Source organism: Stenella coeruleoalba (assembly GCF_951394435.1).
Source record: "Stenella coeruleoalba genome assembly, chromosome: 7".
In the NCBI taxonomy this organism is placed as follows: Eukaryota; Metazoa; Chordata; class Mammalia; order Artiodactyla; family Delphinidae; genus Stenella; species Stenella coeruleoalba.
The window spans coordinates 87,715,150-87,740,692 of record NC_137153.1 but is presented as its reverse complement, the minus strand read 5'-3'; the positions used below and the strand labels follow the sequence as shown (position 1 = coordinate 87,740,692).

The following is a 25,543-nucleotide window of genomic DNA, read 5'->3' as shown; positions in this document are numbered from 1 at the left end:
TTTACAACCACAGAGACACCAAAGGAGGGAGGTGGAGTCCAGTAGGGCCAACACTTTATGTTTCTGCTTAAGACCAGCACAACTGATAGGCTGACTTCTGGCTTCATACCTGTGCCAAAGCATGGCTGCTTTATCCCTCTTTCTTTACAAATAAAAATGCAAATGGATAGAAGGAGTGGCTATGATGTGGCCAAAATGCTCTGTCTGGAAAGCACACCTCTAGGTGATTTTCCTCCGCTTTGACTGACGGTCCAAGGCCTGGGCTGGGGGCAGTGGGATGGACAGGGTGCCCAGTTTGTGATCCTCCTCCCTGCCCACTGCCAGAGAAACCCTTCTTTTAGAGATCTTCAGCCTCATGGCTTTCGCTATCTCCATCATCCTAAGGAACAAACACAAACACATACAACAAATGGAGAGTCTCCTCAATGCAAATGCTCAGGGAGGCTTGGCAGGAGGGGGGCAGCACATTCGTGCTCCAGGCCATGAAGACAATTCCCAAGAGAGCCACAAGGGGCAAAGCTCCCAGCAGAGAGGCAGACAGGATCCCCTCGAGAGCCATCAGGTTCCCATTTTAATGTGCTGCCATTAGAAAATATCTATATAAATGACGGAAAACCAGGTTATCTAGATCCTACTGATAACTGTGTTTACTTCTTGTAGCAAGGATTAAGCACTTGCTAGAATTTTACAGACTTCAAGTATCTGTTTCTCTTGTATGTTCAAACTCACTACTCATGAGAATGCCATCTGTGGAGCCCTCAGAATAATCCCTCTCTGGACTGCTAGAAGAGTCCAGATAAGGGTGTTTTCCTAGGCTCTCCTGAAATACCATCAGGGTCCTCAGGTCAGACGCTCCTAAATCACTGACAATGGCCAATATACCCCACGGTTCAGCATCCTGGGAGGCTCTGCTCCCTACTCAGTCTGCATCCCTTCTAGCAGGGCTAGAAAGGGCCTTAAAGGTTGCCACCTCTGCCAACCCTCCCAGTCAGGTCAGAGAAGCCCAAGTGTGACATCCCTGCCAAACTGCAGCTCTGCCTTGCCTTGGACAACCCCTGGCAGTTCCTTCCATCTGACTGAGCAAAGTGCTTTAGCTAAGCTAAAATTGGGGTTCTCTTATATAACTTCCACCTGTAGGTTACCCCATCGGAACCATACAGAGTCCCTCTTCCCAGAGACAGCAGTTTGGAGACTGGAGGTTGCTCAGTTACACAGGGATGGAAGGCTCAGGTTTGAAGCCCAACTATTCCCCTTCTTGGCTGTGTGACCCTGGGAAAATCACTGACTTCTCTGAACCAAAGATTCCTCCACTGTTTCTTAGCGACATCACTGAGATATTATGACAGATTTGGTACAAGGCACACGGTAATATCTGGTTGCCCATCCATTCAATCAATTATTCATTCATCTGAAAACTGTCCCCAGGTCCCTCGACAGTGCCTCATGCTTTCCAGCAGTACCACAACTACATCAAGGCGCCCTAAGGGAGCTTTTTCTTCTTTTGTGCTCACCTTTTCTCACTGAGCTTCAAGTCCCTCTGTAACACCGTCAGGTCAATCTGGAAGTCGTTTATGTGCAAAGCCAGTATGATCACATAGGCGGTGATCTTTGCCTTCATAGAGTCTGAAATTAAGTTCCGCAAACTGCAAATCAGTGGCAATAAAAGAGAGGCAAAATTAAACTCTGAGATGATTTCTCCAAAAGCAAAGGAAAAACATCCAAGCCTGTTCCCTTATGCATTCAAAATGTCTTCTCGGGCTTCCCTGGTGGCACAGTGGTTCAGAGTCCGCCTGCCGATGTGGGGGACACGGGTTCGTGCCCCGGTCCAGGAGGATCCCACGTGCCGCGGAGCGGCTAGGCCCACGAGCCATGGCCGCTGAGCCTGCACGTCCGGAGTCTGTGCTCCGCAACGGGAGAGGCCACAACACTGAGAGGCCTGCGTACCGCAAAAAAATAAAAAGTCTTCTCATCCCAGGGAGAAGAAAGGAATTAGAGCAACATCCCTTGTCCTGTTGTGGTGCCCAAGCCTTCACGCACAGTGGAGCGGTGAGCCAATGCCAGTGTCCCTCCAAGGGGACAGAGAAGGCCGCACCTTCCCCAGGCACAGTCAGAGCCTCGCACTGGCGAGGACCCTCCCCATCTTCCCGGCCTGTTCAGCAGGGCTGCTGGGAACAGTCATCCCAAACTCAGCTGCCGATGATTCTTCCAAGCACACTCAGAGCAGGACACACACTGCAAGCAAGCGGCAGGAAGGAAGCCCAGGTGTGCTGCTTGAGGTGCTTTCCTCAAAGTCATCCCACTGGCCTGCCCTTTCCTGCAACACTGCCTCTCCATACAACATTAGGACATTAGGCAGGGGTCCTTGGAAGAAGCGTGTGACATGAAGTCTTTGTTACAGGACTTCCCAGAGCCTTTAACATGAGCTTCTCCCAAAGGGACAGAGTCTGTACTACAGTGTTGCCTAAACTCACTTGACCCCAGGAGCCCTCCAAATGGCAGTGCTCTCTTCAGCATAGTGTCTCCGTGAATACAGACTGCAATCCAAGCCCTCTCCCCACTCTCACCACCCTCCCTGTCCTGCTTTCTCCTTTACAGGCAGAAGCCGAGAAATCAAGCCCCCTGACCTGCCATTGTTGTAGATCAAGCAGGTAAAGTGCTTCAGCAGTTTGGTGTTAATGATGTGGGGAACTCCAGGTCCCAGGGCACCTACAAGACAAAATAGAGTCTGATCGTTTTCTTTCAAAACTCTCAGAACACACCTCACCTATGAGCTGGGAAAAGCGGACAACAGTTCGGCCACTGGAATAAACAGAGGCATGTGGGAAGAGAAAAAGGGGCTTGTGAAACAGAACAGCCACTTTCAAATGAACACGTGCTCAGGTATGCTTCAGCCTGCAGACCATACGTGCACAAGAGATGTTCATGACAGGGCAGTGACAGGGAAGAAAAGCAGACTCCAGTGAGGCCTAAAAATAGTTCAAAAGATGTTAGAAAGCAAAACAGATTGTGGAGAAAGCCCAGGGAGAGGGAAAGGAAGGGAGGTTGGAACGTGAAAATAAGAATTAAGCAAATAGTGAAAACCATGAGTACAGGCATAGCTCAGAGACATTGCAGGTTTGGTTCCAGACCACCACAATAAAGTGAGTCACGTGAACTTTTTGGTTTCCCAGTGCATATGTTATGTTTATAGTATACTGTAGTCTATTAAGTATGCAATAGTACCATGTCTTAAAAAAAGTGTCCAATAATTAATTAAAAATGAAAATTAAAAAACAATGTCCAGAGGAAACTTGCACAAGCCTCTTAGATAGCCTAATCCACCAGAGGGCAGACAGCAGAAGCAAGAAGAACTACAATCCTGCAGCCTGTGGAACAGAAACGACTTTCACAGAAAGACAGACAAGATGAAAAGGCAGAGGGCTATGTACCAGATGAAGGAAGAAGATAAAACCCCAGAAAAACAACTAAACGAAGTGGAGATAGGCAACCTTCTAGAAAAAGAATTCAGAATAATGATAGTGAAGATGATCCAGGACCTCGGAAAATGAATGGAGGCAAAGATCGAGAAGATGCAAGAAATGTTTAACAAAGACCTAGAAGAATTAAAGAACAAACTAACAGATGAACAATACAATAACTGAAATGAAAACTACACTAGAAGGAATCAATAGCAGAATAACTGAGGCAGAAGAACGAATAAGTGACCTGGAAGACAGAATGGTGCAATTCACTGCTGCAGAACAGAATAAAGAAAAAAGAATGAAAAGAAATGAAGACAGCCTAAGAGACCTCTGGGACAACATTAAACGCAACAACATTCACATTATAGGGGTTCCAGAAGGAGAAGAAAGAGAGGAAGGACACGAGAAAATATGTGAAGAGATTATAGTCGAAAACTTCCCTAGCATGGGAAAGGAAATAGCCACCCTAGTCCAGGAAGCACAGAGAGTCCCATACAGGATAAACCCAAGGAGAAACATGCCGAGACACATAGTAATCAAACTGGCAAAAATTAAAGACAAAGAAAAATTATTGAAAGTAACAAGGGAAAAATGACAAATAACATACAAGGGAACTCCTATAAGGTTAACAGCTGATTTCTCAGCAGAAACTCTACAAGCCAGAAGGGACTGGCATGACATATCTAAAGTGATGAAAGGGAAGAACCTACAACCAAGATTACTCTACCCAGCAAGGATCTCACTCAGATTTGATGGAGAAATTAAAACCTTTACAGACAAGCAAAAGCTGAGAGAGTTCAGCACCACCAAACCAGCTTTACAACAAATGCTAAAGGAACTTTTCTAGGCAAGAAACACAAGAGAAGGAAAAGACATACAATAACGAACCCAAAACAATTAAGAAAATGGGAATAGGAACATACATATCGATAACTGCCTTAAATGTAAATGGACTAAATGCTCCCACCAAAAGACACAGATTGGCTGAATGGATACAAAAAAAAAGACCCATATATATGCTGTCTACAAGAGACCCACTTCAGACCTAGAGACACATACAGACTGAAAGTAAGGGGATGGAAAAAGATATTCCATGCAAATGGAAACCAAAAGAAAGCTGGAGTAGCAATTCTCATATCAGACAAAATAGACTTTAAAATAAAGACTATTAGAAGAGACAAAGAAGGACACTACATAATGATCAAGGGATCGATCCAAGAAGAAGATATAACAATTGTAAATATTTATGCACCCAACATAGGAGCACCTCATTACATAAGGCAAATACTAACAGCCATAAAAGGGGAAATCAACAGTAACACATTCAGAGTAGGGGACTTTAACACCCCACTTTCACCAATGGACAGATCATCCAAAATGAAAATAAATAAGGAAACACAAGCTTTAAATGATACATTAAAAAAGATGGACTTAATTGATATTTATAGGACACTCCCTCCAAAAACAACAAAATACACATTTTTCTCAAGTGCTCATGGAACATTCTCCAGGATAGATCATATCTTGGGTCACAAATCAAGCCTTGGTAAATTTAAGAAAATTGAAATTGTATCAAGTATCTTTTCCGACCACAACACCATGAGACTAGATATCAATTACAGGAAAAGATCTGTAAAAAATACAAACACATGGAGGCTAAACAATACACTACTTAATAACGAAGTAATCACTGAAGAAATCAAAGAGGAAATCAAAAAATACCTAGAAACAAATGACAATGGAGACACGATGACCCAAAAGCTATGGGATGCAGCAAAAGCTATTCTAAGAGGGAAGTTTATAGCAATACAAGCCCACCTTAAGAAACAGGAAACATCTCGAATAAACAACCTAACCTTGCACCTAAAGCAATTAGAGAAAGAAGAACAAAAAATCCCCAAAGTTAGCAGAAGGAAAGAAATCATAAAAATCAGTTCAGAAATAAATGGAAAAAAAAAAAAAGAAAAAGAAAAAAAAAAGAAATAAATGAAAAAGAAACGAAGGAAACAATAGCAAAGATCAATAAAACTAAAAGCTGGTTCTTTGAGAAGATAAACAAAATAGATAAACCATTAGCCAGACTCATCAAGAAAAAAAGGGGAGAAGACTCAATACAATTAGAAATGAAAAAGGAGAAGTAACAACTGACACTGCAGAAATACAAAAGATCACAGGAGATTACTACAAGCAACTCTATGCCAATAAAATGGACAACGTGGAAGAAATGGACAAATTCTTAGAAATGCACAACCTGCCAAGACTGAATCAGGAAGAAATACAAAATATGAACACACCAATCACAAGCACTGAAATTCAAACTGTGATTAAAAATCTTCCAACAGGGCTTCCCTGGTGGCGCAGTGGTTGAGAGTCCGCCTGCCGATGCAGGGGACACGGGTTCGTGCCCCGTTCCGGGAAGATCCCACATGCTGCGGAGCGGCTGGGCCCATGAGCCATGGCCGCAGAGCCTGCACGTCCGGAGCCTGTGCTCCGCAACAGGAGAAGCCACAACAGTGAGAGACCTGCCTACCCCCAAAAAAAAACAAAAAAGAAAAGTCTTCCAACAAACAAAAGCCCAGGACCAGATGGCTTCATAGGTGAATTCTATCAAACATTTAGAGAAGACCTAATACCTATCCTTCTCAAACTCTTCCAAAATATAGCAGAGGGAGGAACACTCCCAAATTCATTCTACGAGGCCACCATCACCTTGATACCAAAACCAGACAAGGATGTCACAAAGAAAGAAAACTACAGGCCAATATCACTGATGAACATAGATGCAAAAATCCTCAACAAAATACTAGCAAACAGAATCCAACAGCACATTTAAAGGATCATACACCATGATCAAGTGGGGTTTATTCCAGGAATGCAAGGATTCTTCAATATATGCAAATCAATCAATGTGATAAACCATATTAACAAATTGAAGGAGAAAAACCATATGATCATCTCAATAGATGCAAAGAAAGCTTTTGACAAAATTCAACACCCATTTATGATAAAAACCCTCCAGAAAGTAGGCCTAGAGGGAACTTTCCTCAACATAATAAAGGCCATATATGACAAGCCCACAGCAAACATCTTCCTCAATGGTGAAAAACTGAAAGCATTTCCACTAAGATCAGGAACAAGACAAGGTTGCCCACTCTCACCACTCTTATTCAATATAGTTTTGGAAGTTTTAGCCACAGCAATCAGAGAAGAAAAGGAAATAAAAGGAATCCAAATCGGAAAAGAAGAAGTAAAGCTGTCACTGTTTGCAGATGACATGATACTATACATAGAGAATCCTAAAGATGCTACCAGAAAACTACTAGAGCTAATCAACGAATTTGGTAAAGTTGCAGGATACAAAATTAATGCACAGAAATCTCTTGCATTCCTATACACTAATGATGAAAAATCTGAAAGTGAAATCAAGAAAACACTCCCATTTACCATTGCAACAAAAAGAATGAAATAGCTAGGAATAAACCTACCTAAGGAGACAAAAGACATGTATGCAGAAAATTATAAGACACTGATGAAAGAAATTAAAGATGATACAAATAGATGGAGAGATATACCATGTTCTTGGATTGGAAGAATCAACATTGTAAAAATGACTCTACTACCCAAAGCAATCTACAGATTCAATGCAATCCCTATCAAACTACCACTGGCATTTTTCACAGAACTAGAACAAAAAATTTCACAATTTGTATGGAAACACAAAAGACCCCGAATAGCCAAAGCAATCTTGAGAACGAAAAACGGAGCTGGAAGAATCAGGCTCCCCGACTTCAGACTATACTACAAGGCTACAGTAATCAAGACAGTATGGTACTGGCACAAAAACAGAAATATAGATCAATGGAACAGGATAGAAAGCCCAGAGATAAACCCATGCAGATATGGTCACCTTATCTTTGGTAAAGGAGGCAGGAATGTACAGTGGAGAAAGGACAGCCTCTTCAATAAGTGGTGCTGGGAAAACTGAACAGGTACATGTAAAAGTATGAGATTAGATCACTCCCTAACACCATATATAAAAATAAGCTCAAAATGGATTAAAGACCTAAATGTAAGGCCAGACACTATCAAACTCTTAGAGGAAAACATAGGCAGAACACTCTATGACATAAATCACAGCAAGATCCTTTTTGACCCACCTCCTAGAGAAATGGAAATAAAAATAAACAAATGGTACCTAATGAAACTTCAAAGCTTTTGCACAGCAAAGGAAACCATAAACAAGACCAAAAGACAACCCTCAGAATGGGAGAAAATATTTGCAAATGAAGCAACTGACAAAGGATTAATTTCCAAAATTTACAAGCAGCTCATGCAGCTCAATAACAAAAAACAAACAACCCAATCCAAAAATGCACCGAAGACCTAAATAGACATTTCTCCAAAGAAGATATACAGACTGCCGACAAACACATGAAAGAATGCTCAACATCATTAATCATTAGAGAAATGCAAATCAAAACTACAATGAGATATCATCTCACACCAGTCAGAATGGCCATCATCAAAAAATCTAGAAACAATAAATGCTGGAGAGGGTGTGGAGAAAAGGGAACACTCCTGCACTGCTGGTGGGAATGTGAATTGGTACAGCCACTACGAAGAACAGTTATGGAGGTTCCTTAAAAAACTACAAATAGAACTACCATATGACCCAGCAATCCCACTACTGGGCATATACCCTGAGAAAACCATAATTCAAAAAGAGTCATGTACCAAAATGTTCACTGCAGCTCTATTTACGACAGCCCGGAGATGGAGACAACCTAAGTGCCCATCATCGGATGAATGGATAAAGAAGATGTGGCACATATATACAATGGAATATTACTCAGCCATAAAAAGAAACGAAATTGAGCTATTTGTAATAAGGTGGATGGACCTAGAGTCTGTCATACAGAGTGAAGTAAGTCAGAAAGAGAAAGACAAATACCATATGCTAACACATATATATGGAATTTAAGAAAAAAAAATGTCATGAAGAACCCAGGGGTAAGACAGGAATAAAGACACAGACCTACTGGAGAACAGACTTGAGGATATGGGGAGATGGAAGGGTGACCTGTGACAAAGTGAGAGAGAGGCATGGACATATAGACACTAACAAAGGTAAGGTAGATAGCTAGTGGGAAGCAGCCGCATAGCACAGGGATATCAGCTCGGTGCTCTGTGACCGCCTGGAGGGGCGGGATAGGGAGGGTGGGAAGGAGGGAGACGCAAGAGGGAAGAGATATGGGAACATATGTATATGTATAACTGATTCACTTTGTTATAAAGTAGAAACTAACACACCATTGTAAAGCAATTATATCCCAATAAAGATGTTAAAAAATAAATAAATAGGCACGCAACATAAGATTACCTCAATACATAAGGCAACTGCTAACAGCTATAAAAGAGGAAATCAACAGTAATACAATAATAGTGGGGGACTTTAACACCTCACTTACACGAGTGGACAGATCACCCAAAGAGAAAATTACTAAGGAAACACAAGCTTTAAACGAGACAGTAGACCAGATTTAATTGATATTTATAGGACATTCCATCCAAGAAACAGCAGATTACACTTTCTTCTTAAGTGCGCACGGAACATTCTCCAGGATAGATCACATCTTGGGTCACAAATCAAGCCTCAGTAAATTTAAGAAAATTGAAATCATATCAAGCATCTTTTCTGACCACAATGCTATGAGATTAGAAATCAATTTACAGGGGAAAAAATGTAAAAAACACAAACACATGGAGGCTAAACAATACGTTACTAAATAACCAACAGATCATGAAGAAATCAAAGAGGAAATCAAAAAATACCTAGAGACAAATGACAATGAAAACATGACAATCCAAAACCTATGGGATGCAGCAAAAGCAGTTCTAATAGGCAAGTTTATAGCTATTACAAGCCTACCTCAAGAAACAAGAAAAATCTCAAACAATCTAACCTTACATCTAAAGGAACTAGAGAAAGAAGAAAAAACAAAACCCAAAGTTAGCAGAAGGAAAGAAATCATAAAGATCAGAGCAGAAATAAATGAAATAGAAACAAAGAAAACAATAGCAAAGATCAATAAAACTAAAAGCTGGTTCTTTGAGAAGATAAACAAAATTGATAAAACCATTAGTCAAACTCATCAAGAAACAGAGGGAGAGGACTCAAATCAATAAAATTAGAAATGAAAAAGGAGAAGTTACAATAGACACTGCAGAAATACAAAGCATCCTAAGAGACTACTACAAGCAACTCTATGCCAGTAAAATGGACAACCTGGAAGAAGTGGACAAATTCTTAGAAAAGTATAACGTTCCAAGACTGAACCAGGAAGAAACAGAAAATATGAACAGACAAATCACAAGTAATGAAATTGAAACTGTGATTTAAAATCTTCCAGCAAACAAAAGTCCAGGACCAGATGGCTTCACAGGTGAATTCTATCAAACATTTAGAGAAGAGCTAACACCCATCCTTCTCAAACTCTTCCAAAAAATTGCAGAGGAAGGAACACTCCCAAACTCATTTTATGAGGCCACCATCACCCTGATAGCAAAACCAGACAAAGATACTACAAAAAAAGAAAATTACAGACCAACATCACTGATGAAGATAGATGCAAAAATCCTCAATAAAATACTAGCAAACAGAATCCAACAACACATTAAAAGGATCATACACCATGATCAAGTAGGATTTATCCCAGGGATGCAAGAATTCTTCAATATACGCAAATCAGTCAATATGATACACCATATTAACAAGTTGAAGAATAAAAACCATCTGATAAAAAAAAGTCCATATCTTAATTAAAAAATACTTTACTGCTAAAAAATGCTAACCATCATCTGAACCTTCAGCGAGTCACAGTAGTGACATCAAAGATCACTGACCACAGACCATCATAATAAATATAACAATGAAAAAGTTTAAAGTATTGTGAGAATTATCAAAACCTGACAAAGAGACACAAAAGTGAGCAGATGCTCTTGGAAAAATGGTGCCAACAGACCTGCTGAACACAGGGTTGCCACAAACCTTCAATTTGTAAAAAACACAATATCTACGAAGGACGATAAAGTGAAGCACAATAGAACGAGGTGTGTCTGTACAGACCCTTGGGTGCCCAATCACAGGAACATGACTGCATGCACCTTATGCCTAAAACCACAGGTGTCTCCCTCTGGGTTTCTGACTCTGGGTGGATGTGCGTGTGTGGCAGGCACCCATGCCCTGGCGATCAGTGGCATGGGTTACCAGCAGAAACTGACTTCTTTCCCAGTCAGAAATGGCTGACACAACAACGTGCCACAAGCCTTCACAAGCAAGGCCAATTTTTCTCCCCATATAACTCTTTGTCTAGCTGTCCCTTAAAACGTTCATTTGATTTGACTGGATATTCAACTTTGCCTAACACAGAAGTAGTGAACGTTAGCTCTGAGCAATCGTATAATCCAACCCGACCCTATTTTCCAAGGAAAGGGCTTGGGAAGTTCTCTCAGCATGTCAGCAGTACCAATCAGAATCCCACTGTTACACAGTTATAAATAAAGACATGGAAAGACATGTCCATTTCCTCTCTCACTAGAGCTAGTCTAAGAATTATAGACAAATAACAGACTGAAAATAATTAGAATAAAATGTCTATCATGATATGTGCACCTCAAAGTTCACAGCACTATTTACAACAGCCAGGACATGGAAGCAACATAAGTGTCCATCAACAGATGAATGGATAAAGAAGATGTGGTATACATATATACAATGGAATATTACTCAGCCATAAAATAGAATGAAATAATGCCATTTGTAGCAACATGGATGGACCTAGAGATTCCCATACTAAGTGAAGTCAGACAGAGGAAGACAAATACCATATGCTATCACTTATATGTGGAATCTAAAAACATGATACAAATGAACTTATTTACCAAACAGAAACAGACTCACAGACATAGAAAACAAACTTATGGTTACCAAAGGGGAAGGGGGGGGAGGGAGGGATAAATTAGGAGTTTGGGACTAACAGATACACACTACTATATATAAAATAAACAACAAGGACCTAGTGTCCTTGTTGTTGTTCCTTGCACAAGGAACTTTATTCAGTATCTTGTAATAACTTATAATGGAACAGAATCTGAAAAAGAACATATATATGTATAAATATATATGTAACTGAATCACTTTGCTGTACACCTGAAACTAACAACATAAATCAACTATACTTCAATTTTAAAAAAATGTCTAGCATGGACTTACGTTTCCGCTTAATCACTTTCTGTGCTCGAAATCTGATGAGAGTGTCCAGAAACCATATGCACCGGGCCTGGCGGTCTCGGCTCTCCTCACTTGATGGCAAAGACTTCAAAGACTTCAACGCTTCTATGACAAAGGAGCAGTGACTAAAACAAGGGAGGGAAAAGGAGAAATGTGTTAAGACCGGCTCTGTCAGGAGCCATTCACTCCTTCACAATGAAAACAGCAGGCCCCCCTCACACCTGGTACACAGTCAACAGCTGAGGAACAGCCATCCAACCAGCCCCTTATAATAGGAGGAGCATGATTTAGTGCAGGGACAGTAAAGGTCTAGATAACAAATATTATACATTTTGTGGGCAACATGGTCACTGCCACTGTAATGCAAAGGCAGCCATTGATAACATATAAATAAATGACTGAAGCTACGTTACAATAAAACTTTATTCACAGGCAGTGGGCCAGACTCGGCACTCGGGCCATAGTGGGCCCAATCCTGATGTGGCGGTCTGGAGCACAGCCTCTCAACTATCTGGGTTTGAATCCCCATTCTGCCATGCAGTGGCTTGGACAAGCTTCTGAACATCTCTGCCTTGGTTTCTTCACCTGTAAATTAAGGCCAATGATAGTACCCTTGTCCTACGGGTTTTTGTGGATTAAATGAGACAAGGAAAGCAGTGCTTGGCACATGTAGGAGCTCCATCAATGTTGGCTATTATTTTTACATACTGTTGTTCTACCACTGTCAGGATCATGAACTCGCAGCGATAAAAGGCTCTTCAAGATCATCTTGTATCAGCCTCATTTTACTTATAGGAAAACTGAGGCTCAGACAGGGGAAGATCACACAGTCCATGAGGCAGATGGGGACTCGGTTCTCCAGACTCCCAGCCCAGAACTCATTCCTGCACCTGCCCCTGAGCCACAATCACATTAACGCAACGAAGAACCAGTAAAGAGCACTTCTTTGGAGAGAGGGAAAAACATGTATTTTCCAAGACTGGATTTCACTGAGCAGTAAAATTTCCAAACGAAAATTGGGGGAATTAACCTAGGGTTGACAACTTTTTATTTTCTCAAGATAAAATTATTAAAAGAAAAAACTCAAAAGCAAAAAAAACCTCATCATCATTAAAAAAAAAAGTGTTTTAAAAGCCAAAAAGTGGGGGAGGGGGGGAGGGAGGAGAGGAAATCATCTCTGATTTAAAATATACTATATTTAAAATACATAATTTAACTTTCACTCAGCACATCACCACAGATAAACCATCACTTCAGCTGGCACCTACTCCCAGGCCAGCACTTGGGCCCCACCAGTGACAATCGGCAACAACATAACATTGGCTGGGGGTGGGGGTGGGACCGATACAGGTCAGCTCCAGTTCCCAGCCCTAGACTACAAGGCCTCACCACCCTCTGCCCAGTCACAGGTTCCACGTACTCAGAGGCCAATTCTCTCCCTTGAAAGCCACCCAAAGCCTTGGGACAACAGGCCTGGGAGCTCAACCATTTGAGAAAACACTAGCTCGCTCATGTTCAAATGCTGAACAGACGTATATTCTCACTAACACCCAAGGTCTGCTTCATGTCTGACTACTGTTGTATCCCAACATCACTCCCGAGACACTCCATCTGCCCAATTCGGGTACCTGTTCTCTTCAATCATCTTCAGTATTTCTTCTGAGGTGACATTCCTGAAAGCTTCAGAAGGGCTCTGAAGAGCGTCATACTCCGCAGGGGAAAGAACTAGTTATAGGTCAAGAACAACGTGACCAAAATGGAAACATCCAACTAGCTAGATCATCTTATATCGGCCACATTTTACAGATGGGAAAATCTGAGGCTTAGAGAGGGGAAGATCACACAGTATGTCCGGGCAGAGCTTCAGGACTCAGTTCTCCAGACTCCCAGCCCAGAGCTCATTGCCTGCCTGGGCTTTCTGCCTTCTCTTATCACAAAGCCACTGCAGGCACTTTCCATCTGACTAGAACCACAAGTACGGAAACTCTACATTCCAACCCTTCTTTATACAATCAGTCTGCCCTAGACTTTGGGCACTGGCCAACTTAAAAGTCGTATTTTGACTCTTCACGGAAGGTGACCCCCACAGGGCCGAACCGTGGGCATTCTGCATTTTGCTGAGGGATGGGTTTGAATTACAAGGCCTGAGAGGCCTCTGCTGCAGCAGGTGCCTCAGCTAGTGAGGGAGCCTCGCTGACTTCCCAGCAATAGCGCTGGGGCAACTGCAAGAGTCTGGGGCGAGCTTCTATGAGTATCACAGGACCACTGACACCCTCAGAGAGCCTGGCCATGCCACTCCTGTGCGCATATCCCAACCTGGGAAATGAGGTGGCATTTCTCCCACAAGAAGGATACGGTCTTCAAATTTATACACGTCTTCAGGCTTGGCTGCATCAGCGTGGCAGGGAGGGAGGTAGAGGGAGTCATCCTGCAAGTCATCGTGGATGGCGTCACTGACCAGGGCTTTTCAATGAAGGAAGAGTCAGTGTCAGTGTCACCCTGCTCGGCTTCAAGTTCCCCAACACTCTGCAACCCGTGCACTCAAGATCATCGTCGCCCAGAACCCCCTCATCTGAACTTCACATATTGTCAGTGAAAAAGAAAAATCAAATTATAAAGCTAACTATCACAAAGGAATAACCATGTAAAAATTAAGTATGCACACAGACAAGAACAGAGAGGAAAACAGGAAAATTGTAACAGTTGGTCTTGAAGAATGATGGGAAAATGGGTGAATTATTTTTTTTTAAATGTCCTTTAGTAGCTGAGAGTAAACTGAACAAAAAAAATTGAAAAATTTACTTAGACATTAAAGTATATCTTTGACTAAATGGAGACATGTTTCTATGTTTCTGGATGGGAAAACATAATATTATAAAGATGCTGATTCTCCCCATATTAATCCCAATTGGATTTTGAGAGAACTTGACAAAATAATTCTTAAGATCACCTGGGGAAAAAAAACATGCTACAGGACTTCCCTGGTGGTGCAGTGGTTAAGAATTCGCCTGCCACTGCAGGGGACACGGGTTCGAGTCGTGGTCTAGGAAGTTCCCACATGCCGTGGAGCAACTAAGCCCGTGCGCCACAACTACTGAGCCTGCGCACCCTAGAGCCCATGCTCCGCAACGAGAAGCCACTCACCGCAACGAAGATTAGCCCCTGATCACCACAACTAGAGAAAGCCCGCATGAAGCAACAAAGACCCAATGCAGCCATAAATAAATAAATAAATAAACAAACAAATAAATAAGCATGCTACAATAACCAGTACATTTGTGAAAAATAAGGATGGAGGATAAATTTGCCCTATCAGACAACAAACTGGAAGGTGAGGCTACTACAATCAAAAGGACCTGATGCTGCTACAAGAATAGCCAGTCAGAATGATGAGCGAGAACACAATTAAGAATGTGGTAAAATGATACAGATGATTTTTAAAATCATTTTTTACAAAAGGAAAGGATGGAGTTGGGGACAACTGGCTAATCATTTGGAAAATATAAAATTAGGTTTGTACCATAGACCAAAAAAAAAAAATAATCATTAAATTTTAAATGTAAAAAGTTAAACTGTGGAAGTACTGAAAGATAACACAGGAAAATACATAATCATCGGGTATGAAAAGATTTTCTAAAACTTACTAAAATTCCATTTTAATAGAAAAACTGCTCTCATATATATATATAACTTTCTCTTATGTTCTTATAATGCATTTGAACAATAAACACATTACACATTTTAAATAATACAATTTGGGCTTCCCTGGTGGCACAGTGGTTGAGAGTCCGCCTGCCGATGCAGGGGACACGGGTTCGTGCCCCGGTCCGGGAAGATCCCACATGCCGCGGAGCAGCTGGGCCCGTGAGCCACGGCCGCTGAGCCTGCGCGTCCGGAGCCTGTGCTCCGCAACGGGAGAGGCCACAGCGGTGAGAGGTCCGCATACCACAAAAAAAAAAAAAAAAAAAAAATACAATTTAATACTCAAGCTGCTGAAGAATTTAGGAAAAGAAAAAGATCCAGTGACCTCAAAGTGTCTCTAGAGGCTCGTTCATCATCATCACATCAGCCTTTTTGACGAAAACCTCCCTGTAACTCAGAGACTTGAGGCCGTCTCCCTCCTCTGTGCCCTGCAGGCTGTAGCCCTGGCACCAAGGACACAGAGGGCACATAACCGTTCCCATGTCTGTCTCCTCTACTCGACTGTGAGCTCACTGAGAGCAGGCCATGTCAGATGTTTCTTATGATTTCCAGAGTCTGTTCCTAAGACGGCCCTCAGGGAGAAGCAGGAAGGAATCCAGCCCTAACTTCCATCATTTCTATCTGTGGGGCGGGTGAAAGATCTCAAGAGAAGGGAAAGCTGTTTCTACCAGCAGCCTCTTACCCCAAGTTCCAGCTGCTTACCAGTCACACCCTTTGTATCAATTATACTCTCTGCAGCTTTAGCCACTGCACTATTCAAAGATTCACTGCCAACTTTGTTCATTCTCCTGGAGTTCAGAGCCCGCTTCTGTTTGGTGGTACCAAAGGCTTCAATGCAAGAATCCATCTGTGCAAAAGACAAATTTGGTCACTGGGAACGGGCTGAGCACTGCTACTCCTAGCTGTGTCACTACGGGTAAACAGCCTCTCTGAGCCATTAATACCACTTCCGTAAATTGGGCTGACTCATACCTAACTACCTCATAGGCTTGTTTTAAGAACCAAAAGATATTAAGAGATTTGAAGTACTCTCTTTATAAACTGTAATGAGCTATTTATAAATCAACAGTGTTTTCACCTGTAAAAAAACTACAATTAGGGTTGGTAAATCTGGGGCACACAGCTTACCGGTTTTCTAATCCTACACGGAAAACAGACATTACTAATAGATCGCTCACTCTCCCTCTGAGCCTGAAGACAGCTTCACTCCCTTCCAGGCAGCACTGGAGATTCAATCAGTTTGCCATCCTGGGGTGAGATGAGCTTTGTAGGAAGCGTCTACATTGAAAATCCTAAAGTTTACTTTGTCTTGATGTGAAGTTTCCAGGCTTCCAATATTTTCTGAAACTTGGATTAAATCCTGAAAATAAGTGTTATGCTACAGCCCAGAGAACCAGTTCCAGACACTGGCACAGAGCTGTGTATAGCTGCCCCAGAGAGGAGGTCTGCAGTCTGTGACGCCAAGGAGGCCTGTGCAGGTAGGAATTGTCCAGAGAACCACAGACTGAATGAGCTGAGAGCAGCTAGGGAGACCCCTGTGTTCAACCAGCTCATTTTACTGATGGAGAAACCCAAGGCCTGGAAGGAACTCACTTTAGGTCTCACATCTTAGTTCTGTCATACTTACCTTTTCTCTAAAAGATTTGGTGTGACTCTCTAGTGTCGATTCACTCTGAACTGATTCATCTACAAAACACAAAACAAAAACAAAGAAAAACAAGCAAACTGTAAGGCCTACAGACCATAATAGTGTTTAATATTTGTTTAACAGTTAATCTAAGAAAAACAGATTTCTTTAGTACAGGACTTTCCAGAGCTTAACATGTGTATACTGTGAACAATTAATATGAAGCTTCAGTATACAGTTAGAGGATTTGGAGAATAAATTAGAGTCAAGTGAAGGAGTCATCGGATCCAAGCCCTTCATTTCACAAATAAGGAAACATGAGGCCTCCAGGTGAAATGACTTGCCCCAGGCAATGCAGAGATGGGATTAGAAAAAAAGTCCTCTGCTCCTCCCAGTATACAGTTCTGCCCTCCTTGTAAAAGACCTAAGGAGGAGGGATCAAGAGGGGGACCTGGAGCTCACCTCCCCCGACAAATACATCAAAAATACATCTACATGTGGAACAATTCTGACGGAAAACTAACTGGAAACCGGCAGAAGAATTCCTATACAACCAAAGCGCACTGATGTGTATAAAATGGATGACTAATAAGAACCTGCCGTATAAAAAAATAAGTTAAATTAAAAAAAAAAAAAGAAAGATTTCCACGTAACCAGGTAGTAGGGTTGGGACCACCCCCCGCCCCGCCCTGAGAGGGATCTGAAAGGAAGAGAAGGTCTGCATGGGCTCACTCCATACCACAGCTTGGTGCAGGATCTGGGCCAACCAGCCCCTGGAAGAAGACTGGGTCTAGCAGCTGGGGAGCAGCCCCTGCCCCTGACAGGGAGGTGACAGCCATGGGGCAGAAAGGAAGGACCACCTCACACCCTCCTTGGGCTTTAGACCCCCAACACCAACCACACCCCATATCAAGGTAATAGCGGCCACCACACCCTGAGGACATTCCATTGTGTATGTATGTAAAATTGTTCATTAATTTCTTAAAACACATTTTTGTTTTTATAGGTAAAAAAGTTGTAAATATTGGTTTATTCTAGCCATTATACATATATACACAATGGAATACTACCCAGCCATAAAAAAAAGAATGAAATTTTGCCATTTGAAACAAAATGGATGGACCTGGAGGGCACTACGCATAGTGAAGTCAGACAGACAAATACTGTATGCTATCATTTATATGTGGAATCTAGAAAATAAAACAAACTAGTGAATATTACAAAAAAGAGCAGATTCACAGAAAGAGCAAACTAGTGGTTACCAGTGAGGAGAAAGAGAAAGGAGGAGGGGCAATATAAAGGTAGCAGAGTAAGAGGTACAAATTATTATGGATAAAATAAGCTACAAGGATATACTGTATAACACAGGGAATACAGCCAATATTTTATAATAACTGTAAATGGAAAATAACCTTTAAAAACTGTATAAAAATAATTTAATTAGAAAACTTTTTTTTTAAATACCAATGAATGTATATACAAAACAGAAACAGACTCACAGGGCTTCCCTGGTGGCTCAGTGGTTAAGAATCTGCCTGCCAGTGCAGGGGACACAGGTTTGAGCCCTGATCCGGGAAGATCCCACATGCCACGGAGCAACTAAGCCCATGTGCCACAACTACTGAGCCTGTGCTCTAGAGCCTGTGAGCCACAACTACTGAGCCCGTGTGCCACAACTACTGAAGCCTGCACGCCTAGAGCCCATGCTCCGCAACAAGAGTAGCCCCCGCTCACCGCAACTAGAGAAAGTTCACGTGCAGCAACAAAGACCCAATGCAGCCAAAAATAAATTTAAATAAATTAAAAAAAAAAAAAACAGACTCACAGACATAGAAAACAAACTTATGGTTACTAAGGGTGTGGGGGAGGTACAAATAAGGAGTATGGAAGTAACAGATACAAACTACTATACATAAAATAGATAAGCAACAAGGATGTACTGTATAGTACAGGGAATTGTACCCAATAGCTTGTAATAAGCTATAATGGAATATAATCTGCCGAAAAAAAATATATATATATATCATATGCCATACACCTGAAACAAAATACTGTAAATCAACTATACTTCAATTTTTTTAAAAAGTTAAAAAAAAATTTTTTTCAAGACCTAAAAGCAAGGCATAAACATGAGGTATGTATTATTTACATGAAGCTCTGTAATCTCCCACAGAGTATTCATGTAAGGGGCAATATAATCTAGTGGACAGAAGCACAAGCTCTGGAGTGAAGGTGCCACATTTAAATCCCAGGTCTCTCATATATGCCAGCAGTAGGATCCTGCCATTTAGCCTCTGGGCCAGGTTCATCATTGATTAAACAAAAGGAATACAATACCTACCCCACAGGGTTGTTATGTGAAGTAAATGACGTAGTGCATTGTAAGTGCTTAGAACAGTGCCCAGAGCATAGTAAGAACCCAATAAATGCTGTGCGTATTTCTGATATATGCTGGTTAGAATTAACCAATATTTACAAATTTTTTACTTGTAAAAACAAAAACGTGTTTAATCAACAAATTAATGAACAATTTTCTTTGCCTCCTCAGAAGACAGAAGAGCATTTGGAGGATAACTTATATGCAGTTATATTTGTTTGCAAAGCAGGGAATTCTTAACCTAGAGACTATGGACCCCTAGGAAATTCACAGCTAGGCTTTGGGATACAAGAGCCCTTTAAAATTATATGCAAAATCTCATATTTTTTGTAAATTACGTATGTTTCTAGGAGGTAGGTCCAGGTCCTTATGAGATTCTCAAAAGGGCTGAGACCACTGCTTTGAGAGAGTGAAGTTATTAGAACTAATGCCTCTGAAGGTATCGAGCAGATTCACAATGATCCTAATCTAACTCCCTCCCCTACCATGGTTCTCAGTATTTAAGATTTAGGAACAGGAGCCCCTTGAGTTTGACCCTCTTATCTATCATTTTGGAAGACCCCACTCTAGCCCTGAACATTCTAAAATGCCAGAGTGGAGAAGTACTGTAACTTCTCCCAGTGGATTAGAGAGACAATGGATCTCTTCCCAAATTAGAAAGTGTAGAGACTTTGCATCGACCTGGAAGTTACTGTCCAACCTATAAGCAACTTCTATCATCTACCAGAGATTCTAAAACCCTACTCCAGGGCTTCCCTGGTGGCGCAGTGGTTAAGAATCCGCCTGCCAAAGTAGGGGACACGGGTTCGAGCCCTGGTCCAGGAAGATTCCACATGCTGCAAAGCAACATGTGCCACATGTACCACAAGCCCGTGTGCCACAACTACTGAACCCACATGCCACAACTACTGAAGCCCGTGCTCCGCAACCAGAAGCCACCGCAATGAGAAGCCTGCACACCTCAACAAAGAGTAGCCCCCACTCGCCACAACTAGAGAAAGCCTGCACGCAGCAACGAAGACCGAACACAGCCAAAAATAAATAAATTAAATTAAAAAAAAATTTTTTAAACCTCTACCCCAACTAGAACAATTAAAAATTAAGAAAGGCCCTCGATGGAAAAAGAGTATCATGTATGCCCTCCAATACTCTGCTCAGATCAGTGCTCAACTTGCTTTAACTAAGATTAGTTTCCTGATCTTAAGTCTGTAAACACTGTAGGGACAGGATCTGTGTCTGTTTTGCTATATTCACAGCCCCTAACTTGTGCCTGGAGCATAGTAGGTCATCAATAAATATTTGCTGAGTAAAAGCACTTTTAAAACTTTTTCAAATGGGAAAAAAAACCTTGAAAAACTAGCTACAAAATGTATTTTACAAATCAAAAAGTCAAACCGACTCATCCAGGAAACCTAAAATATTCAGCATTTCTTTGAGCCTTCATGACTAAGACCTACCGGAAAACAGTGGCTGCATATTGAACAATTCAGCATCATATACTTCCATTTGGCCAGAGGTCTTGTTCAAAATTCCCACAAAGTGCCTGAATAAAAAAGGAATAATACCAGTGACAATGGATTATTCAAAAGATATTGTTTATACAACCTCCTTTTTTCCACTTAGAAGTTCTCAACCTTCTTTCTGCCGCAATACACCTGAGGAAGACATCACTTGCTCATGAGTAACAATAATCCCCTACCGCAGCAATTCTCTGCATGGGGAGGGAAAGGAGGAAAGGGTTCATGAAGAGGCTCTGGGGGCAGTGGGGGAAGCCACCAGGTGATTCTTGTAGCTGATCACATTTGGGCTCACTGCTGTAGTGGGAAACCCTCCTGGAATATAAGAATTTAGAATTAAACACTAGAATTTACTGCACATATAAATCCTATGGAGGCAAAGACAAGTAAAACCTTGGTAATTATGAGACCAGTTTAAACTAGAAAATCTTTGTAAAGGGATGAAAAAAGTTAAGTTTCAAGCATATACACTCTAATCTGACTTCTATCAGGGTGGTTCAGGGGGGGACCCTAAAAGGGGCTTGTTTGTGATTCACTAATGGCTACCTTCACAAGGACACTGCATTATGCCAACCCCTGACACTTAAGACTGTTCAGGCTAGACAATCTTCACTGTACCGAGGAGTAGACTGGGGGTCAGTAAAGGGCAGAGTTGCCCCAAGTCAGTAATCTTTCCAGAGCTAGGCAGAAATTCTGGAGTCTCAGACACTACCAAATCCTTTTCTTGTAGTTAGTCCCAAGGCAGACTTCTGGTAAACTCTGGCCTATTGATCACACATTCCAAATTAGTAGAGACAGCTGCCTTTCGGGAACAAGATAGTTATAAGCAAAGAATATTGCAAGTTAATGATGTGGTCAGAAATAATGAAGGTGGTCAAAAGGTACAAACTTCCAGTTATAAAATAAGTCCTAGAGATGTAATGTACAGCATGGTGACTATAGAAAATAATGCTGTAGCGTATATTTGAAAGTTAAAAGAGTAAGTCTTAAAAGTTCTCATCACAAGAAAAAAATTTTGTAACTATGTGTGGATGTTAACTAGACACTGTAGTGGCCATCTTACAATATATACATACATTGAATCATTATGTTATACACGTGAAACTAATATAATGTTATATGTCAATTATATCTCAATTAAAAAAAATTGGGGGGACTTCCCTAGTGGCGCAGTGGTTAAGAATCTGCCTGCCAATGTGGGACACGGGTTCGATCCCTGGTCCAGGAAGATCCCACATGATGCGGAGCAACTAAGCCCCTATGCCACAACTACTGAGCCTGCGCTCTAGAGCCTGCGAGCCACAACTACTGAGCCTGTGTGCCATAACTACTGAAGCCTGCATGCCTAGAGCCCGTGCTCTGCAACAAGAGAAGCCACCGCAATGAGAAGTCCTCACACCACAATGAAGAGCAGTCCCCGCTCACCGCAACTAGAGAAAGCTCGTGTGCAGCAACAAAGACCCAACGCAGCCAAAAATAAATTAATTTACAAAAAAAATTTTTTTAAGACTACAAATAAACGAGGTTTTCAGGAAATTAAACAAATGTAAGTCACTTTTCAATTTCAGGAATGTCTACATGCTGGTGTGAGGGCCCCGGGGTCTGGGAACACAGGAACTTGGTAAATCTCTCTAGATTTCCCCCACTGCCCCTAAAATAAAGACAGCGAAGAGCAGTGCCAGGGCCACCCCCCCCCCACTTCCCACAATCCCTTTCCCCTGTCCCTACCTGCAGAGAGTGTTGCATTTCAGGGCTCCAGTCCCAAAATTGTTTCCCACATAGTAAAGTCTGTCTGTTTCAGCTGCCTAAAATGTAGAGCGGGGGGAAGCTCCATTACAACCAATGTTGAAAGATAGTAAATATCTTGACTCCCTTTTCCACGTTTGTAGAAGCTTTAGAATCCAAACCACAGGTGGATCAGAATGAGAGAGCCTCTTTGAGATGATCCAGCTCCCTATCTCTAAGTGAACCTGGGGTATCCCTGGGGGAAAGGCAAGAGGACTTTTGAAAAGTCCCAGGTAGTGCTTGCTTCTAGCTGGTCTGAGAAGTTCTTGGGGGAGCTGTACCACAGAACTTGGAAGATGGGCCCAGGGCTCTCAGCACTTAGAGGCATGCAACAAAATGATTCTGCAGGCAACCCCAAAGTCCAAGCCCTTCTTGAACCTCTTTGCTCTCCTCTATCATGACTGCTCCTTATATGCTCTCAGGATCATGGAAATGGTTAATTCACTCCTCAATCACAGCCAGGCTTTCCTGCTTCCCCTTGTTTGTCCTGGCTATCCTCTTCACCTGGAGTACTAACTTCAGCTGTTAAATCCTCCTCCATCCTTCAGGGTTCAGCTCCCATGCACCCTCCCCCAGGAAGACATTCTTGCAAGCAGAGACTTCACTGACTGAACCCACTCTGCCCTGCTCTGTACTCTCTCTCCCAGGGACTCTGAGCTTTATCTATTTCTGTATGAGTGTCCCTCACATCCAGTTCTCACCTCTCTAGAGCAGTGGTTCTCAACCCAGGGAATTACTCTGGGGATATCCAGGCATGTCTGACATTCTGTTTGCCACAACTGGGAGGTGCTCCTGGTAGCTAATGGGTAGAGGCCCGGAAAGCTGCTAAATACCCAGTGCTGCACAGGAGAGCCTCCACATCAAAGAATTATCTGGGTCAAAATGTCAATAGTGCTGAGACTGGGAAACGCTGCTCTGGAGTACAAGCTCCCTCAGAGTGGGGCCAGCTCTCACTTAGCTCTTTCCCTAGCAGCTTTCAGCCCAGGGCCACAGTGGGGCTCAATAAATGCTTGTTGAATGAACAAATGAATAAAAGGCCAGCGCTTCACCACAAGTGTGAAACTCAGTGGAACCTGTCCCCACCTGGGGCTCAAAGTTCTTCAAAGGCTCACTTGCTATCCCCCCTTTTCTCCACTCACTCCCTCCTACCTCCACCCACACCCAGGAGGCCTCCTGAGGCCTGAAGAGTGGGGGCGACTGGCCACGGCAGCACTTACCAGGATCCGCTGACTTCTCTTCCTGGGGTTTGTGGAATCATTGCTCTTGTACAAGGTAAAGCGCATGTTGCCTGGATTCTGTAGCTTCCCATTGGAGAACTGGACTGTAAGATTGCAGCCCAAGAATGAGATGAGAGCACAAGAGTATGGTGGGGAGGAAATGGATTGTCAACGGGAGGGAGTGACTGGAGGAATGGGTATGGCAAGGAGCCCCAGGTCCTGACCCAAAGGGGGACAGAAGGAGGTCCTTCCTGGTCCAGGTGGGAAGAGGGGCTGGGGAAGGGCTCTGACAGGAGGGAATAACTAGGGGAATGGGGCTGACTGAGGAGACCTAGGCCAAATCTAGAAAGACAGAGGGAATCCCTGGCCAGCAGAGAGAAGGAAATAGAGCAGGTGTGAGACCTGGTGGGTGAGGAGATGACGGGCTCCTGGGTACATACAGTCCTGGAGAGGGGGTAACTGGGATTTCCTCATCCAGGTGGGAGGTGGTACCAGAAAGATGGTGCAATGACAGAGGAGCCCTGGCCGAACCCCAAGTAGTGGGGGAGACTATAAGGGATCTTAGCTCAGCTGGGAACGGGCACCCGACGGATGTGGGAAGTGGAGGGCTGTAGCGGTACCGAGACGGAAGGGGAGGAAGTTATGGGGAACTCTGCTCCAGCTTCGCAGTCTTTACCCAGTAGAGCTCTCTGGCTCTCGTCGGGCTCTCCACAGTACAGCCACCTCGCACTCGGCAACACCTCCGCCGCCATCTCGCCTCTCCAGACGCCAAGCCCAGGAGCTAAAACAACCGTGACCAGTAGCCCGTTTAAGCACACGCGGAGGAAACGCTCCGGGCCGGAAGAGGCAGGGCCTCGCCGGGCACCGCCCTGCACGTTCAGCGACGTGCCAGCAGGCACCGCCCCGCTCTTTCCCTGAGCTCTGAGAAGCGCCATCCCCGCCCACTCTTCGCCCCGCCCCTCCGCGCGGAGAGGCGTGGTCTCCATCCTCACCCTGTCCCGCTCCCTCCTCCGCCGGCCTCTCCAAGGCGCAGCACCTGATTGGCCCAGCACTCGGCCTGCGCATTTCAGGCTGTGTACCTCTAGGGTGAGCAGCGCACGCAAGTCTTGCCTAAATGTTGTGTGGGGTTTCTTCCTCAGCCCTGTCTAGGTAGGGTTATGGTCTGTCTCTACTACGGTGTAAATATGTCTTACTAAGATCTGAAAGTCCGAGTTCAAATTTAGAATTCTCTGATAGGCAATCCTTGAGCTCCAGCTAAATGTGGCGACTCGCGGAGAACAGCAATTCTCCAGGACCTCCTTCCACACACCTGGACATCAGTCCTTAAGCCCCAAAACTTGGTCCACAATCCTGTAAACAGCGCCATGATCAGTTCTCGGGTCTAGACGTGCATTCTGTGGCTCAATCAACCCACCGAGGATGGACCAGAGGGAGAGGCCCAGCAGGCTCAAGGATTCTGGGGTGAACTAGAAGGGAAACCTAATCTGATGGGCATATCCCTTCATCCCTGTGGATTCAACCCTCCCTACTGCATGGGGAGTTATTAGAACAAAAGGAGGGTCAAAGC

At 43.1% G+C, this 25,543-nt stretch overlaps 1 protein-coding gene across 1 annotated transcript; it reads right to left on the bottom strand.

Annotated features, from left to right (window-relative positions):
* Positions 1–24,892, bottom strand: POLR1E (RNA polymerase I subunit E). Its single transcript, XM_079926616.1, has 12 exons — positions 24,653–24,892; positions 23,977–24,080; positions 22,703–22,779; positions 20,915–21,000; positions 17,081–17,139; positions 16,156–16,300; positions 14,107–14,214; positions 13,380–13,476; positions 11,734–11,876; positions 2,625–2,706; positions 1,512–1,643; positions 1–379 (listed from the first exon to the last, which is right to left on the bottom strand). The coding sequence occupies exons 1-12, from the start codon at positions 24,726–24,728 to the stop codon at positions 220–222; spliced, it is 1,269 nt and encodes a 422-aa protein (XP_079782742.1). The 5' UTR covers positions 24,729–24,892; the 3' UTR covers positions 1–219.
* Between the last annotated feature and the right edge of the window lie 651 nt (positions 24,893–25,543).

Excerpts from the sequence above, each read along its gene's own strand:
- POLR1E (XM_079926616.1), bottom strand. The coding sequence starts at position 24,728 with ATGGCGGCGGAGGTGTTGCCGAGTGCGAGGTGGCTGTACTGTGGAGAG. Across the intron at positions 17,140-20,914 it reads TATGCAGCCACTGTTTTCCG|ATGAATCAGTTCAGAGTGAA; the intron begins GTAGGTCTTAGT and ends TGTGTTTTGTAG. Across the intron at positions 11,877-13,379 it reads AAGATGATTGAAGAGAACAG|TCACTGCTCCTTTGTCATAG; the intron begins GTACCCGAATTG and ends CCCTTGTTTTAG.